This window comes from Peromyscus eremicus, chromosome 7 (assembly GCF_949786415.1).
Source record: "Peromyscus eremicus chromosome 7, PerEre_H2_v1, whole genome shotgun sequence".
NCBI lineage: Eukaryota > Metazoa > Chordata > Mammalia > Rodentia > Cricetidae > Peromyscus > Peromyscus eremicus.
In genome coordinates, this window is record NC_081422.1 from 115065804 (window position 1) to 115088168 (window position 22365).

General features: G+C 47.8%; 1 protein-coding gene across 4 annotated transcripts in view; it reads right to left on the reverse strand.

Annotated features, from left to right (window-relative positions):
- Ulk4 (unc-51 like kinase 4) overlaps window positions 1-22365 on the reverse strand; it is a 312713-nt gene that overhangs the window by 203225 nt on the left and 87123 nt on the right. For all 4 annotated transcript variants that reach the window (XM_059268917.1, XM_059268919.1, XM_059268918.1 and 1 more), the window contains exons 23-25: window positions 10672-10805; window positions 6868-6989; window positions 6683-6739 (exon numbers count right to left, since the gene is read on the reverse strand). In XM_059268917.1, coding sequence (XP_059124900.1) covers window positions 6683-6739; window positions 6868-6989; window positions 10672-10805 — 313 coding nt within the window. The remainder of the gene's footprint in view (window positions 1-6682; window positions 6740-6867; window positions 6990-10671; window positions 10806-22365) is intronic.

Here is a 22365-nt window from a genome sequence, read left to right on the forward strand (position 1 = left end):
ACTAGCTACTAGCTATTAACCCAGAGAAGAACTTGGTCTACTGTGATATGATTTAACCAAATGTGGTAGCCCAAGCCTGTGCTCCCTGCAATCAAGAGGTTGAGGCAGGAGGATCAATATAAGTCCAAGGCCTGCCTGAACTGTTTAGTGAATTCAAGGCTAACCTGGGCTACATAGCAGGGGACTCTGTCCCCAAATGAGCAAAGAAAAAAATCGATAAACAAAAAAGGTAATATATACATGTGCACTACACAGTAGACTGTGTGCACTGTGCTGTGGAGAATAAGGGACCTCTCCAACTACTAGTGGAGTTGACAGACCGAGAACATTCAGTTCCTCACGTGAACTACCCACCCCAGCAAGGAAGCCACTGCCCTGGAACTACCATTTCCTGGATATTTTAAAATATTCCCACACATGCATCTCTGAACATTTTAATGAAGTCTTTAAACAACATCTTTTAAATTTTATTTTTATGTGGAAGGTGTTTTGCCTGCATGTATTTCTGTGTACCACATGTGCACCTGAGACCCACAGAGGCGGCACCGGATCCAGAGGCTGGAGTTACAGGTTGCTGTAAGCTGCATGTGGGTGCTGGGACCTTGAACCACAGGACCTCTAAAAAAGCAGCCAGTGCTCCGAATCACTGAGCTATCTCTTCAGCACCCACGATGTATCTTTTACTAAAATTATATCAAACTATACATTCCATACAAATGAAACAATAGTTAGTCATAAAAATGCCCATGAAAAAATCCCTGTCACAGGTGGCTGGGCTCCCCAGCTGAGCTGCTCCTTCTCCTTCTCTTTCTTTTGCCTCAGTGGGAAGGAGCACAAACGCAAACGTGAAGGGGTTTGTCATAAACAAAGCCCAAGAATTCAGGAAATCAAAGTTCTCCAAAAAGCAAAAATTCAAAACCTCAATTCTCTTCAGATCAGCAAGCAAAGATGTTTAAAGTTCACTGTAAAAGAGCGCTACAGAAGCTTTTTATAACAACTTGGATGAAAGAGTTTCACAAATTTCCAAAAATGAGACACAATTTTTAAATGAATATTAATTTGATGCCAAACTAAACATTCAGAAAGAAATGTCTTTTTTTAAAGGGGACAGGCGGAGGCGAGCTGGCTCAGCAGGTAAAGGAGCTTGCACCAAGGCAGACATCCTGAGTTCACTCCCAGGGCAGAAGTAGAGAATGGACTCCTGCAAGCAATCTGCACGGGCACTGTGGTGTGTGCACGCAAATCCCCAAAAAACAAAAATTATTTCACAAGAAAGACAATGGGCAAACACATGCAGTGTGACCTCACCTTGGGATGTGGTCCACTTGAATGACAAACCAAAATAAGCTTCTTTCCATCAGAATATTTTTAACATCTTTGATTTTAAAAAAGTCAATTTAGGTCGGGCGGTGGTGGCGCACGCCTTTAATCCCAGAACTCAGGAGGCAGAGGCAGGCAGATCTCTGAGTTTGAGGTCAGCCTGGTCTACAAAGTGAGTTCCAGGAAAGGCGCCAAAGCTACACAGAGAAACCCTGTCTCGAAAAACAAACAAACGAAAACAAAACAAAAACAAAAAATCAACTTAGCTATCTGTGGTGACCACGGCAAGCACAGGGCTGTGTGTACACTCTCTGTGGTGACCACATTGAGCACAGGGCTGTGTGTGCACGTCTCTGTGGTGACTACATTGAGCAGAGGGTTGTGTGTGCTCTCTGTGGTGACCACGGTGAGCACAGGACTATGTGTGCACGTCTCTGTAGTGATCACATTGAGCAGAGAGTTGTGTGTGCTCTCTGTGGTGACCACATTGAGCAGAGAGTTGTGTGTGCACGTCTCTGTAGTGATCACATTGAGCAGAGAGTTGTGTGTGCTCTCTGTGGTGACCATGGTGAGCACAGGGCTGTGCACATCGATCCTTTCGGTGCAATTATTCTGAAGACTCTACAGGAAGGCTGACTACTAGACAGCAGCTGTCACAACAGACACCCAGAAAAGACAGGACCCTGGGTCCTGAGGAGACAGACTGCATCACCACCCACTATCTCATACATCCTTGGGATTTCAAGTTAATTTTTCTTTTTTCTTTTTTTTCATGTCAATAGCAGTTATCCAGATGGTAAAATAATCCTTTAACTTTGAGTCAAAATAAATTCTTCCTTAAGCTGTGTGGTCAGTGGCACAGCACCAGGAAAGCAAGAAGCAGTGTCACCTGAAGCTGCAGGTGACCCCAGGACACAGAGCATCTGCAGATGGCCACCAAGAGCGTGGGCAGCAGAGCAGTCCCCACACAGAACCCAGGGCCAGGCCATCGGCTGCAAGACTGAGGACAGAAAAGAGCCCTGTCGGGGCTGCAGAGACAGTGCAGTGGATAAAGGGCTTGCTGCGGCCAAGAGCAGGCCTGCCTGGCTCAGTGCTACAGGCCTCCTTCCAGGAGGCGAACAACCCCCGCAGCAAGCTGGGGATGGAGTCTGCAGTCAGTGCAGACGGAAAAAACTCCTCACAAGAACATCATTAGAGCATTTGGCGGTTTGTTTTAAAGCATGGCGGGCACCATCTCCACAACACAAACCAAGCGCCATCAACAAATCAGCATTCACTTGTCAGAAAGCTGTGCACAGAGGCGGGACTGTCCTGCCTGTCAATCACTGCACTTCCACAGTCCAGAGAGGGCAGGACTTGAGAACCCAGCATGCACAGACAAGTCCCTGTCCTGGGCTCATCAACCAAGAACCTCAGGAAAGGACACAGGAAACACAGTGCACAGTAGGTCAACATCCATCAGGACCCACCACTGGTTCCCCTGCCATCACTTCCTGTTTTCTGGCCCAGTTCAATGGGGGCCTCCCCAGCTCTGCTGCAAGCCTTGAAGAGGCAGCTGGTGTGCGGACAGGCTGCCTCCCCAGCAGGGTGGAAGGCAGCAATTAGCAGCTGGCTAATCCTCCTTGGATGGAGCCTGTGAAAGCCCAAGATGGTTTCAAAGCACCCGCCACTGCGGTCAAATAGCAGTCGCCTTAAGACTCAAATTTCACTTATTTGGGGGAAATGTTTATGTAGAGCTAATTTCTACACTCATGTCCCATATGTAATTATCTAGAATGTTCTACCATAAAAGAGCACCAACAACAGACCAAAGCAACCACTCCATCAGCGTCCGGCTTAGCCGGCCACCGGGTTTACTGGGTTTCCTCACTGAGCAGGGCTGAGGGTGACAGGCAGTGCACCACCAGCATGGATGACATGTTCCCACAGCTGCACAGACCCAGTCTCCCCATCTCCCTTCAGCCACCTTCCACCCTCTACACACTCCAGAGCAGTGGTTCTCACTCTCCCTAACGCTGCGACACTTTAATACAGATCCTCATGGTGTGGTGACTCCAACCATAAAATTATTTTCGTTGCTGCTTCATAATGCTACTGTTATGAATCATAATGTAAATATCTGATATGTGACCTCTGTGAAAGGGTCATTACAACCCCCAGGTTGAGAACCACTGCTCTAGTGCCTCCTCAGACCACATGACCATGTGCAACTGAGGTAGAATTGGATACAGCTGGGAGGGGTCTAATGCCCTCCCCTCCTGTGAGGGAAATGCCAAGTTGTCACAGCTGCTCTGATGAGGATGGCGATGTCCCTTCCACACCACAGCAAACCGTGGCCTGGTGCCATTGTGAGATGCACAGGGCCATACCCTCCAGGTCCCCCTTAAGGACCCTTGGTGAGTGCAGACACAGCAGCTCGGGGCCTCTCTCCAGCCCACTTTACCCACAGGCAGGAAGTTCCGGCACAGGCTGTTCCTGGCTGGAATGGAGTACCTCAGATCCATGCAGTTTTTAAAAGCTAACTGATAAGTCTGCTGCGATGGAGACTACTCGGACGTACTTGGAAAATACTGAAAAGGATGTTGATCTCCAGATGGACCTCGCAAAGCTTTCCTCTGCTGTGCTGGATTAGAAAGATGGCTCAGGGGGCAAGGGGTTGCTGAGCAAGCGTGAGGACCTGAGTCCGATGCCCAGACCCATGCCAAAGCAGGGCGGCGCGGCAGCAGGGCGGCGCGGCAGCAGGGCACACCTGAACCCACAGCAACGGTGTCCCAGATGGCTGTGATAAACACCACAACCAGAAACAAGTTTGGGAGGAAAAGGTCTGTTTTAGCTTACAGGGCACAGTCCATCACTGAGAGAACTCAGGGCAGGAGCCTGAGGCAGACCATGGAGGAATACATACCACTTACTGGCTTGTTTAGCTAGCTCACTTATCCAACAGGCCCGCTTGCCCAGGGATGGCACCGCCCACAGTGGGCTGGGCCCACCTACATCACTAGCAATTAAGAAAATGCCTCACAGGCAAGCCCACAGGGCAACCTATTCTGGGCAATTTGTCAATTGAGATTCCCCCTCCCCATGCTGGGTCATGTCAAGTGACACCTGGAGCTGACTATGTAAGATGGGAAGGCAGAGGCAGGACAATCTAGAAGCTCACTGACAACCAGCAAGTTCTGGGTTCCACAACATACCCTGTCTCAAAGAATAAAGTACAGAAGAGATGGAGAAAGACACCCACGGTCAACTTCCAGCCTCCACATACAGAACAGGCAGGCATGTGTGCACTCACACACACTGCTGTGTATGACCGTGTGTGACACTCTTCTGAATGAGCTCTGCAGACTCCAGGGATGTTTAGGAAACCTTTGCTAACCAAAACGAAAACAAATGTTTTCAAAGCTTTTGTATGCCAGCCTACACTTCTCATTTCCAGGGATTGAAAACTGTGGGGTGGGCTGGTTCTCTCGGCTGACATCGGAAGGACACAGGAACTGGAATAATACTTTTGATAATTCTGGATGATTAACCCCTAAGAGCAACATCTGATGACAGCTTTCCTGTCACAACAACAGCTCATGACAAATGGACACACACTGCACAGGTAGCTGAACCAGGCTGTGGATTAGACAGTGACCTACTGCTCTCCAGTGTCACATCAGTGCCATCAACACTGAGTTCAAGAAGGTACAAACAGGCACAGTGAGAAAAGTCATGGAGGTACTCTAGGACCAGCCACGATGCAGACTAGGAAAGTGGCTTCACTGGGAAAATAGCCCCAACAGCACCTCATGCCTGTGTGTGTGTGTGTGTGTGTGTGTGTGTGTGTGTGTGTGCATGCGCGCGCGTGCCCACACCTGCATGCACACGCGTGTGCACTTAGATAACTTTCAGGAGTCAGGCCTCTCCTTCCCCTGTATGGATCTGGGGCTCCAACTCAGGTTGTTGAGCTTGTCTACAAGCACCTTTAACCACGGAGCCATCTCGCCAGCCTTAAAATACAACGTTTGCCATTTTATTTGTTTAAACTCCCTCCTGAGAACCAAAGACCAAGAAATGTGAAGGGTTTTTTCACATCATAACGAACCAGGCAAGTTGTTCTCCAGGAAAGAGAAGAGAGGAGGCCCTTCCCCAGTGGGGCCTCCATTCTGGTCTCTGAGCCCATGTGGCGCTCCCTCCCTGAAACAGGCAGGCGCTGAAGGTCCGTGGAGGCTCCCCAACGGGACACTTGCAAGGTTGTAAAAACATAAAGTGTGCTCACTGCAGGCAGAGAAAAGAGGTGGGGGAGGGAGGGAGTGGGAAGGAGCTGGGGGAGAGCACACACAAACACAGGCCACGTCTATCTACTCAACACTCCACGACAGGCCTCAGGGCCCAAGCCTGTTCTAGACCTTGACATGTATGTCGTGTCGTTAAAGAATATGGTCTTGATAAGAGACAGAGCGCAAATTACAGATGGTAAGAGATGATCAGTGCAAGGATTACAAATAAAGAAAAATGCACAGCCCACTGCAGGAATTTTCTAGACTTCGGGACTCAGCATGAGAATAAAGTCAAAACTGAACATCAAAGAGTCCCTCATGACTGCCCAGACCTGATGCTCTGACCTCAGACATCTCCATTCTCTGTCACCTTTCTCCTAGAATGAACCCTCTAGAAAACCACCCTCTGGTTCCTGAGCAGCAGCACTCTGTTCCTGCAGAACAACACTGAAACTGAGATACCACTGTGCTGTCTGCGTGGCTCCAGGACACCTTCTAACCTCCCGGGCTTCGTGAAGCTGTCAAGGTCTGGCTCCAGGTGGTGAGTGACGTCACTAAGCTTCCCTCCACACACCCACCACACACACTGTGACTTCCTGGGCCACAGAATCCTCAGGAAGATGTGTGCAGAACCAGAGTGAAAAGTAGCACAATCACTTGGTTTTCCCGTCTTCTCACATTGTCAAAGTCAAGTAAAAGAAGGAACAAAACTGAGTTTAACTTCGTAAAGTGTCATCCTAGAGAGACATGCACAGGCTGGACAGAGAGCGCCGAAGTCAGCGACCACAGTATTCTCAGCCCCACTCTCACCCATGTCCTTTCAAATCCTTAACTTGATGTCTATCGAGTGTTTATGTGAGCTTTTTTTTTTTTTACCCTATTAGGGGCTGTCTCTGAACAAAATACATTATCAGGAGAGAATGTATTTTCCCCAAATGTCAAATTTTATTACAGTGAACAGATAAAAATATAAAAGGTCACTTCCCTACAAACAAACGCCATTTAGACTTTTCATTCCTTCCTTGTCACAGCCCACCCCGCAGCCAGCAGCAGCGGCAGCACTGTTAGCCAGACGTGAGGCGTGCGTGCGTGCTACTCACAAGAACAGTCCCATAGCTGAACAGGAACTCCTCTGTCACCACCTGAGGCCGGAACACCTGTGGGGCGAGAGTTCCCTGGATTACATCCCGACAAACAGACGGAAGAGTCATCTCAGTAGAGATGGCTCCACTCCAGGGGACAAGGCTGGGGCCCACACGTGTTACAGCTTCCCCAGACAGGGTACCTGAGACATGACCAGGTGGAGCACCACAGGCATCATGGGGAGACACATCTTCAGCTGCTTCCCCTGGACCGTGGATGGGTGCTTTCGGCCAGACACATTTGCCAGGGCATTGAGAATGTCACCTGTGAAGCACAACAGAGAGGTATGGAGCCTCTAGCCACAGCTCCGTCACAACCCAGCAGGTTGTTCACACCTTTTTTGTTTGTTTGTTTTTTGAGACAGGGTCTCACCAGCTCAGGCTAGCCTCCAACTCAACACATCGATGAAGATTATCCTCCTGCCTCCGCCACCAGGTGCTGGAGTTACAGGCAAGTGCTGGGTTTTAGGTGTGTGCCCTCATATCTTACTCTATGAAGAGCTGGGAATCAAACCCAGGGCTTTGTGCACCCTAGGCAAGAACTCTACCAATTGAGCCACATCCCAGCAACCCACACGCTGGTAATATAACACACTTGTAGCCTCTGGGGACAGAGTGTGGCAATCTGCAGAGCCACTATCAACTGACCTCTGACCTAGAAATTAAAAAGAGAATTTATAAACAGTTATGATACAGTAGTGGTCTTAAAAATGTATTTGTATTATTCAAATTGACTATTATTGCTTATTGCTTCAGAAAACTAGTTTAAAATTACAAGTAAACAGATTATAAAATACAACCTGAAAAAGAAAAAGAAAGAAAGAAAGAAAGAAAGAAAGAAAGAAAGAAAGAAAGAAAGAAAGAAAGAAAGAAAGAAAGAAAGAAAAACAGGACAGGGAAAAGAGGAAGCATTATTATTATTTTTTTCAAGACAGGGTTTCTCTGTAGTCTTAGCTGTCCTGGAATTTTCTCTGTAGACCAGACTGGCCTTGAACTCACAGGAATCCACCTGCCTCTGCCTCCCAAGTGCTGGGATTAAAGGCGTGCACAACCACTGCCAGGGATGGGGGAAAAGAGATCCATGTTCAACACTTTTAAGATTTATTTTCATTTTGTGTGTGTGTGTGTGTGTGTGTGTGTGTGTGTGTGTGTGTGTGTGTGTTAGGGTTTCTATTGCTGTGAAGAGACACCATGACCACAGCACCTCTTATAAAGAAACATTTCATTGGGGTGGCTTACATTTTCAGAGGTTTAGTTCATTATCATCATGGTGCAACACGGCGGTGTGCAGGCAGACTTGGTGCTGGAGCAAGAGCTGACAGTCCTTACATCTTGACTCAATAGTCACAGGAAGTGGTCTGAGACACTGGGCAGCATCTTGAGCATATATGAGACCTCAAAGCTGCCTCCACAGTGACACACTTCCTCCAACAAGGCCACACCTCCTAACAGTGCCAGTGCCACTCCCTTTGGGGGCATTTACTTTCAAACCACCTCTGTGTGTGTGTGTGTGTGTGTGTGTGTGTGTGTGTGTGTGTGTGTCATGTGCGCTCGCGCACGCGCGCACATGAGTGCAGGTCCCCAGAAGAGGGCATCGGATCCCCTGGAACTAGAGTACAAATGGTTGTAAGTCCACTGTGTGGGTGCTGGGAATTGAGCCCAGGTCCTCTGGAAGAGCGGCCAGTGCTCTTAACTGCTGAGCCATCTCTCCAGCCCCAATTTCCATCATTTTTGCTGGCTAAATTGTGAGGTGCTCTCTTTTCAGTCATTAGATGGAAAATGTTTCCTAATTGATTAGTAAGAGTTACTGGCAGTTACAATGACATCGTCATCTTCACTAAGATGGCTTGAGTCAAACTTAATGTGCTAAACACTTCCGGGTTAGAGAGGAGCCAGAGCAGCCCTGAGCCCTCCTCATGTCACTTTGATTCCCGAAAACAACAAGCAAGGCATTTCCTCAGGGCAGTCCGCACCCTCCGCAGGCTGTCCCTATGTGTTCTCATGTTAGAGGTACCTCTTCAAACGGCCACCACCACCAAAACCTGTGACATCGACCTCGAACGTTTCAAATTAGAAACTAAAACTTGTGTTTCTGGATGTGGTGTTACACATCTCAAATCTCAGCACTTGGGGGATAGAGGCCGAAGGATCAGGAGTTCAAAGCCAGCCTCAGCTACACAGTGAGTTCAATTCCACCCCAAACTTTGTCTCAACAAAATGAAACAAAAAACAAACAACAATAAAAAACAAAAACAGGTGTGATGGTGTACACCTTTAGTCTCAACACTCAAGAGGCAAAGGAAGGCAGATCTCTGAGTCCCAGGCCAGCCTGGGCTACATAAAGAGACCATGTCTCAAACAACAATAATGACAACAAAACCAACCAACAAAACAAAACAAAATATACATTTTTAAAATTCTTTTAATAATAAATATATTTATGGCTCTAATTTCAAGGGAAATTTACTTCTTAAGTATGGGCAGATCACTTCTCAGCCTTTTAGTCAGGATCAAGTACATATATGGACAGAGAGAAATATTGAGAAAATTAACTCAAACTGACCATGTAAAATCCAATATAAATATTGTTGTTGGGGATGATTTTTGTTTTAGGAGTTTTGTTTTTTTCTATTTGAGACCTAGGAGGGTCTCAAACCCACTATGTAGCGAAGGATGACCTCGATCTTCTGAGCTCCTGCCTTTACCTCCTGAACGCTGGGTTATAAGAAGGCACCCCCACACTTCCTCATGTAGTGCTGGTGATAGAACCCACGGCTTCACATATGTGAGCCGAGCCGACTGAACCACATCCTGGTTTCCAGCTCATTTATTTTCTTAAATGGCCATAAGCTCATAGGGAATGGCACTATTAGGAGTAGGTGTGGCTTTGTTGTGTCAATGGGGGACAGCTTTGAGGTCTCAGATGCTCAAGCCAGGCCCAGTGTGGCCGTCTCTTCCTGCTGCCTGCTTATAGAACTCTCTGCTGCCTCTCCAGCACCATGTCTGCCTGCACCCGGCAATGTTTCCTGTCATGATGATAATGGTGCCAATTAAATACTTTCTGTATAAGAGTTGCTATGATCACCAGGTGGTGGTGGCACATGTCTTTAATCCCAGCACTCTGGAGTCAGAGGCAGGCAGAGCTCTGTGAGTTTGAGACCAGCCTGGTCTACAGAGAAAGTTCCAGGACAGGCTCCAAAGTTACACTGTGAAATCCTGTCTCAAAAAAAGAAAGGAAAAAAAAAAAAGTGTTGCTATAACACAGAAATGTAACACATCTCAATCCTATAAAACAGACAAGGCAATGTAAGTCTTAAAGCCACACATTCCAGAGGAACGTCTCCACACTGCCCTGCAACAACAGAGACTGGGAGACTCAGAGATTGTGAAGGAATTCACGAGTCCTGTGCAAGCTCCAGCCAGACAAAATCCCAGCCTGGAGATGAGGAAACCGATGTGTTGCTACCATTGATGGCTGCTGGGAGCGGGAGTCAGTTAGTGGGTTGCTTTCTTTTATTTTACTGATACACCGTAGTGGACTGATCACACCTCAGAGCCCCAATCCCAAGACGAACTGGACAACACAGACTGGGCTTGACTGGGAAAGAAAGAAGAGGAGGAGGAGGAGGAGGAGGAGGAGGAGGAGGAGGAGGAGCTGGAGGAGGAGCTGGAGGAGGAGGAGGAGGAGTAAAAGAAGATGAAGGAGACTGACAAAGATAACAATGACAAGGAGGAGGAGGAAGTCAAAGTTGGGTGGGAAGGGATGGGAAGGCTGAGAGGGTGGGAAGGGGAGGAGTTGAGGGGGGTGAATATGTTCAAACAACATATAAAATTCCCAAGTAATTAATTTTTAAAATAGAAGAAAAGCAAGACTGGGTAAGAAGCTATGCAGAACACACTGCAGAAAGGTAACAACTAAGGGACTGGATAAGGCGGCTGTCATTTACCTAGGATCCGTGGTGGCTCCTGTACCATGTGCTGGATGAGGAGATCCAGGCACCTGGCCAGGTACTCGCTCCCACCCTGCAGCTCCTTGCCCGGGGAGGTCTTTCTGCTGTCTCTCTCGATGTACATCACCAGCCTGCAAAGAGCACCAGGCAAAGATTACTGCTCACGATAAGATAGATGGTGTCTGTTTTAAACGCCACTGAGTCAAGTGTTTCCAGAGATGCCGTCCCAGCCATGTTGACTGGCCAGGCATAGTCAGCTGCACTTTACAAGCTTGGACATTTATGCAGAAGCAAGGCTGCATTAAACATCTCTGCCCATGTTGTAAACAACATCCTGATTTCATTTGCCTTTGCCCAATGGAAAGATACATTCTCCAAGTGACAGATGGTGACCAACCAAGACATTTGCACACAAAGGGCTCTCGGTGTCCCAAGATCAAAGAAGAACCATGGGTACCAGCCTTTTGTTGGTCATTAATATTAAACTTGCTTGGAAGCCCCGACCATTCAAATGAACTCTAGTTCTTTTGGGAAACTGTGGACACAGACCGAAAGAAAGGTGAACAGCAACAGTTTCATTAGCAAATCTCTCTGTCCGTTAGTTTAAGATGTCTGCTGTACATGTGTGTGCATGCGTGTGTGTGTGTGTGTGTGTGTGTGTGTGTGTGTGTGTATACACACATGAGACAGATATGCTATGAGCTGTCCTGATCCTCATGAAGCTCAGCATCTTCTCATGTGTTAACTGAACATCTAGGGATAGACGCGTGTGTGAAGGGCCCATTAAGTCTTGTTTGTTTTTCTCCTGGATTCTCTGGTCCTTTGGGTTAGAAGCTCGATGGGGGATTATTCATGTGACACGTGCCTTCTCCTGGTCTGTGGCTTGATTTGGGTTGTTTTGTTTGTTTTTAACTTTGAATATAACAGAAGTTCCTAACTTTAAGTTAATATATATCAGTATTTCCTTTATGATGCAGCTTGTGGGACCTGTCAGCAGAACCGTGAACTGAGCCCATGGTTGTCAAGAGTCTGTTTTTCTGTCACCTTTTCAGAAGCAAATGTACTACACACCTACCTGGTCTTGCATGGTGAACTTAGGGAGAGGTTTCTTTGTCCTCCACTGACATTTACATAAGGCAACGCCAACCTTTTCCCATGGCCCCCACCCCAGGCTCCTAGGTTCCATCTTTTCTATCCCTCGGACTCTGAATCCTGGTCCCAGAGGACTCCAGTCTCCACTGAGGACAGCCTCTGCACGTGCACTTAGAGTAGCACTGTGCGGCCCTGCAGTCAGCCTTCTCCAGACAACACTGACGCTTGCCTCTGGAATGCAGGAGAACACCTGGCCACTTCACCCAAACTGGAATAACTCCAAAGTGAGTTTTCCTCGATGCCCTGGGAACTCCCCTAAATCAATAGCTATCCTAGATGTAGAGAGCAGCCAAAAGGGGGTTGCTTAGCTTTTGGTAGTCAAAGAATCAAAAGAAAAAACTGTCCCCCAAATCTGCAGAGTATATAAAAGCACATTCCTACATGTCTTTAAGGATTCAAATATTCTCTAAAATCTAAATTATTCACAACAAAATTTAATGATGTGCTATTTAATTTCCAAAGTCTAAAATACCTTTCCTTAAGGTAAAGTCACATTGTGAAACCCTGCTGCAGAGTGAGCCCGTAAGAAAACCTCCATCTGTTTGCTGAGAACCAGCGCTGCGCGCACCAGTGAGCACACCGTGAGGCTGCCCAACAACTGCCCTCACCAGGGTGCTCACAGGCAGCTGACAAGACCAACCCCCCCCACACACAGAGACACCCTACACTCTATGAACTCACTTTGGATAAGGAGGATAAAATGGGGTCCTTTGCATGCGGTGACCATGAACATTTTAGACTGTTCTACCCCAATACAGCAAACTGTATTTCTTAGAGAATGGAGCCATGGTGCTTCCCCTCAGTTCCTTCTAGTTCCTTCCATGCTGAACCCATTATCTGTCCACTGCACATGCTGTTACTATAGCACTGGTTTCTTCCCATTCAGGAATAATTTGCTTTAAATATTTGTGGAATGTGCCTTTCCTCTCTCCCCCATCCCTGCCAGGGTCCTTGGCAAACTCCTCCCCGAATCTAACACATTCATGTCTGATCAGTTTTGACTCAGCTATGGTGGCCAGGTGATAAATGGACTTTTGACCCAAATTCAAGTTACAGGAGCCCCAACATTTCTACAGGCCTACTCTAGTTGGTTCTTTACTTCCTTAATCTGTAACTGGAAGAGTTGTACTTAGCAACTATCAGAATCCATATGCTGACTGGCATGAAACGTAAGAATTAGTATGACCAGAAAGGAAAAATGAGAGTCTAGAATGTTCCCTGGGGCCTTCTGCTGGAGCACGACCAGTCACTCTGGAGTGCCTGCAGTATAGGGGGCCCAGAACTCGCCAGCACAGAACACGCCAGCACAGTGAGTTGCAGCACGGATCTTTGGGCTTTTAGAGCAAAGCCATGCTCTCGTTGGTAAATTAGGAGCTTCTCACAGAGACGAAACATGAATGCTGGCACCAGTGCATCATGGGATCCAAGTTGCCTGTTGTTATCCAGTAGTGCGGGCACACAGCAGCTGGCACACAGCAGCAGGCCATCATCAACAGGGCCAAGATGACCCTGACTGAGTCAGAACCCTCCCCCCGCCATGTGGGAGGGGGCTCCGCTCTCCCACTGTGCAAGGCCAGTCCGAACCCTGACTGGCTGGCAGAGAGAAACAGAGTCAAGTGCTGAAAGGGGGGACACAGCACACTACAGACCTAACCAGTGTGACCCTCAGGAGACCCTCAGGGGACACCGTCAAACCACAGAAGCTGCATCCTGCCTTCCAGCTGAGCAGGGCTAAGGTGCAGCTGCAGGCTGCCATGGAGCAAAGCGAACTGTCAGCAGCCGGTTAGAAACTCAGGCTCTAGGGAAGAAAACCTCGAGGAGGGGCTCAGTGGGCAGAGCACACACTGTGGAAGCAAGAAGACCAGATTCCGATCTCACAGAGAGACCAAGTGGGCGTAGTGACCCATCTGTAATTCCAGCCTCAGAAGTCCAAGACGGGATCCCCACAGCAAGCTAGATTCAAAGACTAGCCCTATCAAATGAGCTCTGGATTTGATTGAGACAGCCTAGCTCAGAGAATAAGGTGGAAGAGAGATTGGCCTTGGGCCTACACACACACACACACACACACACACACACACACACACAAACACACACACACACACACTGCACTGCACATAAACACACACATGTGCACACATGCAAGTACACACACATGCACACACACGTGCCCAAATGCAAACATACACCTACACATGCACATGACACATGTACATGCATGTGTGGTGATTTAATTGAGAAATGTTCCCACAGGCTCATGCATTTGGGCTTCGTCTTCACTGGGTGGCGCTGTTCAGGGGATTATGGAATGCTTAGGACATGAAGGCTGGCTGGAGGAAAATCTGTCACAGGGCAACTTCTGAGAGTTCACAGCCTTGTGTTCCTTCAGCCTGTTTCGCACACGGTTGAAGATGCAGTCTCTCAGTGTCCTGCTCCAGCAACCTACTACCACGCCTCCCCAACATTATGGCCTTCCCTTCTGGAATCGCAGCCCAAAATGCACTCTTCCATACGCTGTTCTATCACAGCAACGGAGAACAGCTGATATAATATGAAAAGGAAAGGGAAGTTCTAGAAAAAAGAGAGATAGCATGCAATTGTTTCCACAAGATGGGCACGTCCACTGACAGACTCCAACCTAGAGGATGGTGTCAGCAATCACGCAGATAAAATGACACACTCTGCAAATGTCACAGAATCCTTGAGACGCCTCTGTGCGTCCACAATGAGCCCATGTATGACAAGGCCACAGTGTCAAAGGTGGAGGCTACTCAGGAGCCCCGCAAAAGCAGAGTTAGGCCGGGCGGTGGTGGCGCACGCCTTTAATCCCAGCACTCGGGAGGCAGAGCCAGGCGGATCTCTGTGAGTTCGAGGCCAGCCTGGACTACCAAGTGAGTCCCAGGAAAGGCGCAAAGCTACACAGAGAAACCCTGTCTCAAAAAAACAAAAAAAAAAAAAAAAAAAAAAAAAAAAGCAGAGTTGGGCAAAGAGTCACAGGGTGTTGGTCTGCTGCTTAGGCTCACTAGAGAAGCACACACCTGTGCAGGTTCGCTCACGGTGCTGGGAACAATCAGGTTCCAAAGACACACCCCAAACTGCCCATTCAAAGGCAGCCTCAAGGGGTAACAAGTGCCCCCACCCACAGCCTCAATGGGTAACAACCCCCCACCATCTGCATTTCAGACGTATGACGGCAACACTGCTTTTACCCTTTAGTGTCACCTTAATTTGCATCTTCAATTACTGTCTTAATTTTTATCATTATTTTTATCATATGTAGACACACATGCCATGACATGCACGTGGAGGCAGAGACAACCTGCAGGAGCTGTTCTCTTCACACACACCTGCAAGGTTTCCAGGAGTTGAACTCAGTTCTCCAGACCCACAGAGCAAGCACCACACACTGGATCTCTCTGGCCATTTCTTCAATTATTTGTGATGCAAATTATCTATCCCTGTCATTAGAAACCCCTTTAAAGCAGAGAGATTATTATGTGTGAAACAAAATCTTTGAACTTTTGTGGGCATATAAGGTTTATCTATGGTTTTATTTACGAGCACAGGTGTTGTGCCTTCATGGATGTGCCCCATGTGTGCACAACACTGATGGAAGTCTGAGGACATCACAACCCCTGGAGCTGGAGTTACAGGTACTGTGTACTGGGAACTGAACTGGGTCCTCTGCAGGAGCACCCAGTGCTTGTGGGTACTGGGAACTGAACTGGGTCCTCTGCAGGAGCACCCAGTGCTTTACCTATGGTTTTTAAGGGAAGGAGAAGTTTCCAGATCATACAAAGACAAACCAAGTATTTGCCTCTGTGCTTCTTTTTCTCTCTCAAATTTAAACATACTCTCTTCCAGCTGTTTATGGTTTCTTTGGGGTATATAATTCTTTAATCCATCTGGAATTAACTTTTGTATAAGCATAGAAAATAAATTTTCCCACACGGTTAACCAATTATCCAGAGTAAATATTTCTTTAAGAAAATCTTTCTTTTAAGATCAAAGCAGGTATTTTTTTTATTCCACTGATTTCCATATTAACAGAGATGCATGGGGGAGGGGAAAGAAAGCCTCTAGAAAGTCTGATCCCTCAGGAGGCGCTCACACCCAGCTCACACACACCTCCTCATGAACTGATAGAACCATCCATCCCCCGAAGCTCCAGTCACACCCAGAGATGCTGAAGGCCCCATTTCATCACTTGTCACACTCAATCTGAGTGCAGAGCCATCTGAAGAAAGGGGTGGACGTTTGGGAGCTGTCACATCCTTTCTATCTGATGCTGACGGCTCAGTTCCACGGCAGAGGGATGGGAGAGCTGACATCGCAGAAAATGTGCTGAAATATAGACCATCAAGAGATGGCGGTGATGACAAGAAGCAGAAAAAACATCCACCAAGTACCATAAAGGTCATCACAGGCTGAGGGTGGGAAGCGCCGTCAGTGGCAGACAGGCAACAAGATGGCGTGTGGGACTCAGCTGCTAGAAGAGCAGCAGGGACCAGGAAAGGGAGGATCCAGACAAACTCACCACACAGTTCACCTGTGTGCTCTCCTACTCAGCTCTTACAGACACAGCAACTTAGCCCCTGGGCCGCAAAGGAAACAGAAGCCAGCCACCCTCCACCTTGACACTGTCTTCCTGAGAACAATTGACATCACCAAGTCAAATTCCCAAGTCTAGAAAAAAAAAATCAATTTTACTGTCTTAAGGATCCCGTAACCCTTTTGGTTTTTTTTGTTTTTGTTGTTTTGTTTTTTTTTTATCACATTTGTTTGTTTGTCTGATTTGTCTGTGTGTGGAGTACAGATACACACACGCCACAGCACGCATGTAGAAGTCAGAGGACACCGTGCAGAAAATCTATTCTCTCCTTCCACCATGTGGGCTCCAGGGATTGGACTCTGGTCATCAGCCTTTGGTGGTGCCTTTACCTGCTGAGTCCCCTCAAAAGCCCTCCCTTCGTTCATTATGACCAGCTGACAGCAGGGGCTGACATTGCTAATGTTCCCCTATCCGCTCGGATTTGTTTTTAATTACAGGAGTGAACCTTACCTTACGGTCTTAGCGACTTTGCTCATCTCAGAGAGTGCAGTGAGTCCGCCACAGGAGAGAAGGATGGCAGAGTTCATGGCCACAGGAGCCGAAGCCAGCTCTCCACTCCTCATAGGAAACAGGGAGCTGGACCAGAACCAAGGGAAGGATTGGACTTCAAGGGCCACCTGTGGAGGCCCACAGAGGTTTCCCAGTGAGAGCTGAGCTTGCTTTACACAGCAGGGCTGCATAAGGGGATGGATTGACCACGTGCGTGGTTACTAGGTGTTTGGAAGTGTCTGAACGTGGCTGTGCTGGGGGAGGTCTTTTACTCCACCTCTTGGCATTCCTATAAAAAGCCCTTTAGAGGAGACAGAAGGGGCCCGGCGGCGGTGGCACACGTCTTTAATCCCAGCACTCGGGAGGCAGAGGCAGGTGGATCTTTGTGAGTTCGAGGCCAGCCTGGGCTACAGAGCAAGATCCAGGAAAGGCGCAAAGCTACACAGAGAAACCCTATCTCGAAAAACCAAAAAAAAAAAAAAAAGACAGAAGGGGCTGGCAGATAAGGATCTAGGCCCTCCTGAGGGTAGTCTGTGTTTCTGTCTCTCTCCCCTCTATATTTCTATCTAAATCTCTTATCCCTCACTCCTCAACAGTACCCTGGGAAAAAAGTGGGAGCAGGCCCCCCACAGCCATCCCTAGTAGGTTCCACCTGTCACGACCTTCAAACTAGCCCCACCAACTGGGGAGCAAGTATTTAGAGCTGTGAGCCACTGGGGTCCCTTCACACTCTTAGTGTAACAACCTAAAACAAGTGAATGGAGGCAAGTAACCCCTCTGCCCCACCTGCCTCAGATAATCAATTTGATAACTTTCTTCGGTTCCTATTTTTGAAGGGTGTTATGCAGATACATGAAAATAGATGTGTCCTGCCACAGAGAGTTCTTTTACCAAAATATGTTCATTTTTAACATAGAACCGGCCCTTCCCTTCCTCCCTTATCGGCACCCAGTGAGCGCCCCCAGGTCAATCAATGACTACTCACAGGATCCCATGCCATCAGCGCTGGCCGTAACAACACCCACTGGACACCCTGGGGCATGGAACCTCAACGACTCACGTTCATAGTGGCCAAATGTCAAGTGTAGCATTTACTGTCAAAGACATTCCCCAGCTCGTTCCTGAAGGCTGCAGCAACTAGAATTTCTATGTGCAATATTCAAAAGTGATTTGTAATTCCCTCTTCTGCTGATACGGAGCGGCCTCACTTTTCTGAGTTCTCTATCACAACCAATAACCACTGGACATAATAGTAATATAAATTTTAAAACATTAAAACAAGCTTAATTAGACTCCAGAGAGTAAACAGGAGGTGGGCTGCCTGGAGAACAGGGGTGGGGGGACGGGGGACACGTAAGAAACAGTGCGGCCGTGAGTCTCCTTCATTTCCTCCGTTCCTCAGCTATTACCGGAGTACTTCCAAAGCCTGCGTCCCAGAACGGTTCCAACGAGTCTTTCCCGAGCCCCATGTAAAAAGAGAGCTAACAGATCAAATGGACGCCACACAGGACTTCTCCCTCCCCCTCCATGGTTCTAGTGGGCCATAGGAGTCGGCCTTCCACTGTAGTGCCTGCTCCAGGTCCCCAGCTGGGAGGGCCTCTTCCCCTTGCAAGGATGAAGCCCACACCAGTGGCCCAGTTCTCCTGGGAAGAAGGGAAGTCGAGAGTCATGGGCTGACCTTCCATTTCCCACCCAGCAAAGCTGGGCCCCTTTCAGGGTCCCCAGGAGCAGCAGGATCAGTGTCTGTCTGGCAACGGCCTTCCATTCACAAGGCAATGACCTAATTCCCACAGAAGAGAAGTGTCAGAGGTCCAGAGACCAGCACCCCCTCCTCCACACCCCAGACCTACCAATGCAGCGTGAAGAGAGACTCGGACCTCCTGGGAAGCAGAACATCCAGAACACCTTCAAATACCACCCATCAAGATAAAGCCCTGGGAATCACAACACTACCCAACACCAGGCTGGACAGGTGAACAGCAGCGTGAGTCCTGTGCTGGGAAGAGTAATCGACAGACACCATAAAAGAACTTTGATAATGGGAGCAGCAAGTAAAGGTAGCTGCTGCCACACTGTGACCGGGTTCCATCCCCAGGACTCAGAAGGTGGGAGGAGGGCAAAAACTCCCACAGAGTGCCCTCCAAACTCCATGTGTGTGTCAGGGGCATGCATGGCCCCAACACTAGAAAAAATGTCGTCAAAAATTAAAATTTCCAAAAAGCACTGAAAATTCTCTTAAATCCAATGAAAGAATTTAAAGTCTTAAATTTTTAAAAAGTTCATAAAAATGAACCAAATGAAAAATGCAAAAAACTTCACCAGATGAACTCAATTCAACAGCATAGAAAATTGAAAGTTGTACCGGGAATGTGAGACGAGATCATTTGAGATTATAAAGCCGAAAACCCAGAGGGGACAAAAAGTGGAGGCTCTGGTAACAACAGGACAATTAACTGAGACCTTACACATGCGTCACCGGTCTCCAAGGGGAGTCCAGGGCAAGAGGGATGGAAACGTATTTTAAAAAGTCATGGCTGAAAATCAAATTGACTCAAAAGATATGAATCCAAAGATTCAAGAAATATTCCCTGGCATCCAACGTGGTGGCAAGAGTTTCCACCTAAAAACTGAGAAAAAAGATTCTAAAACGGAGCTAAAAACAGTTCCTAATTGTCTCTCTCAAATGAGCGGCAGCTGCCGGTTTGAGCTACTTGTGGGTTCCTAGCGTGCTCGACCTGCAGTATGGCGGGAATGAGGCCTTTGCAAGTGGTACATTAAGCTGCGTGGTGGATTTAGCCTTTGCTAGTATAAAACAAAAAAGAAGTTTCTGGGCTACACCCTGCTTGGCTAAAAGCATAGACCCATGATAGCTCCCAGAGCTGGCGGAAGACGTAGCCATGCTGGGAAGCTGAGGTGGGTGGAGCCAGCAGCCACAGCTGCTGCAGTTTAAAGTAATAGATTCACAATAAGACAGATTCAGATGTAATAGTTTACAATGTGTAAAATATATGGAGGCTTGAAAGAGACAAAAAAGCTGATATATACAGTTATATAAACAAATACATAGTTTTAAAAATAAAGTCTTTAAAGAAACAGTAAAGCAGGGCGGTGGTGGCGTGCGCCTTTAATCCCAGCACTCGGGAGGCAGAGCCAGGCAGATCTCTGTGAGTTCAAGGCCAGCCTGGGCTACCAAGTGAGTTCCAGGAAAGGCGCAAAGCTACACAGAGAAACCCTGTCTCGAAAAACCAAAATAAATAAATAAATAAATAAAATAAATAAAGAGACAGTAAAATTAATGTAAAAAATAAGCCACGTGAAGATGAATATTACACAGAGAATCTGGATTGTGTTGTCTTTGGGATTTTTAACTGCAGAAAAACATTTGATTGTAAAAGCTGTTGAGTTATGCCAAAATGTATATTTTAAAGGTACCTTGGCTTCAAAATTTGGATATAAGGATATGTTACTTTGGAAAGGAGACTCTGCTTTTGTTCCCACAGAAAGCCAAAGGCTATGGATTTGTTCCAGATTAAGATACATCAGGTTTGACCAGCCAAGACCCCCTGAAGGTCTCCAATGACACCATGGCCCAGATGATCCAACATCCAGAACGGTTTGAAGGCAACTGGCTCAGACAATACAGCCTCATGGACTATTCCATAATCCTAAAATTTTCTTTGTATCCCCATAAGATACAGCGCCCCCCTCCAGCAGGAAGTAGTAAGAGAAGCTACACCCAAATCCCCAAATTATATGTAATTTTACTTTGTTAAGGTTAAAACCTTCCTTTTTGAAAAAAAAAAAATAGGGGAAGTGCTATGGGATGCTCTGTATGGCAAATGTGTTGCTGATTGGTCAATAAAATACTGATTGGCCGTTAGCTAGGCAGGAAGTATAGGCGGGACAAGGAGGAGAAGAATTCTGGGAAGTGGAAGGCTGAGTCAGAGAGACACTGCCAGCCGCCACAATGACAAACAGCATGTGAAGATGCCGGTAAGCCACGAGCCATGTGGCAAGGTATAGATTAATAGAAATGCATTAATTTAAGCTGTAAGAACAGTTAGCAAAAAGCCTGCCACGGCCATACAGTTTGTAACCAATATAAGTCTCTGTGTTTACTTGGTTGGGTCTGAGTGGCTGTGGGACTGGCAGGTGAGAGACATTTGTCCTGACTGTGGGCCAGGCAGGAAAACTCTAGCAACAATTCCCCAAAGATTTTATATAAAATTCTGAACTTGAATGGGAAGAAAGTATCTTTAAACCAAAGAGAGAAAGGACACACTGTGTAGAGAGGAATATCAGCCACCAAGACAGACCTGAGGCCATGAGAGATGAAGGCAGCGGCCAGGGGAAGAGGTGTGTCCATCACAACCTCAGGTGATATCACCCTCCGGTGAAAAGGGGATGGAAGTGGCCCACGGAAGCCACAGATCCACCGTGGGTACTATTCCTCTGAAACTGTCCACCTCAGTTCCAGAGACAAGGAGCCTCTGGGGGCTCTCTATAGGGGACAGCGGCTGGAGTGCCTGGTACCCCAATTCCAGCCTTCCCAGAATTCTGTCTCAAGTCTGTCTCTTCCCTTGTAGACTGTGAAGCCCCTCAGCTGCTTCCTTCCTGCTGGGTGAGCGGGCTGTCGGTCAGCTTCCCAGGATTCAAAGCACAGCTGTGAGGTAACAAGTCCACCTGGCCACCGTCTCCCACTCTGCCTCAGTCTCCTTGTCACTGGTCTTTCTAACACTGTCCAAGGTCAAGCGAGGACCAAAAGAGAATGCTTGCATCTGGAAGAAGCCTGCTCCAACTTTCTGAGTTAAAAATCATCTGTCCCAGCCCCCCCCCCCCCCAAATCCCAATCCTGGGTCTTTGCCATTGGTTCAACGGTTTATACAGCCTTCCGAAGCCCCAGGGCCGTCCCTGCAGAGGCCATCTCTTTTCAGTTCTGCTGATGTTCATAAAACCTCTCTCAGAGTCACAAGGACAGCTGGAATTGTCTCCTCCATTAGCTGCTTTGCTGTGAGCTGCATGGTCATCCTGTTCATTCTCCTTCAAGGCTTCCGACATGCACAGGGATGCTCTCAGCCTGCTGATGTCCCCACGGCTCAGTGACTGACCAAATGCAACACACACAGGTGAGGGAGAAGGTGCCATCCCTCACAGGCTGGCCCAGCAGCCATGTGAGTCCTGCTCTGGATCACACAGCATACACACAGGAGGAGCCACACTTCAGAGCTGCATGGCCTCAGGGACTAGTGTCACACTCAGGCCATCAACTGCACAATCTGCACACCTACCTAGGCCACCCGGCTCATTGCATTGCGCCGCAGTGTGTAGAGACTACTCCTCCAGGCCACACTCTGTACACAACCGGAAGCTTACACCCAGCTCACTGTATTGTGCCATCGTGTGTAGAGACTACTCCTCCAGGCCACACTCTGTACACA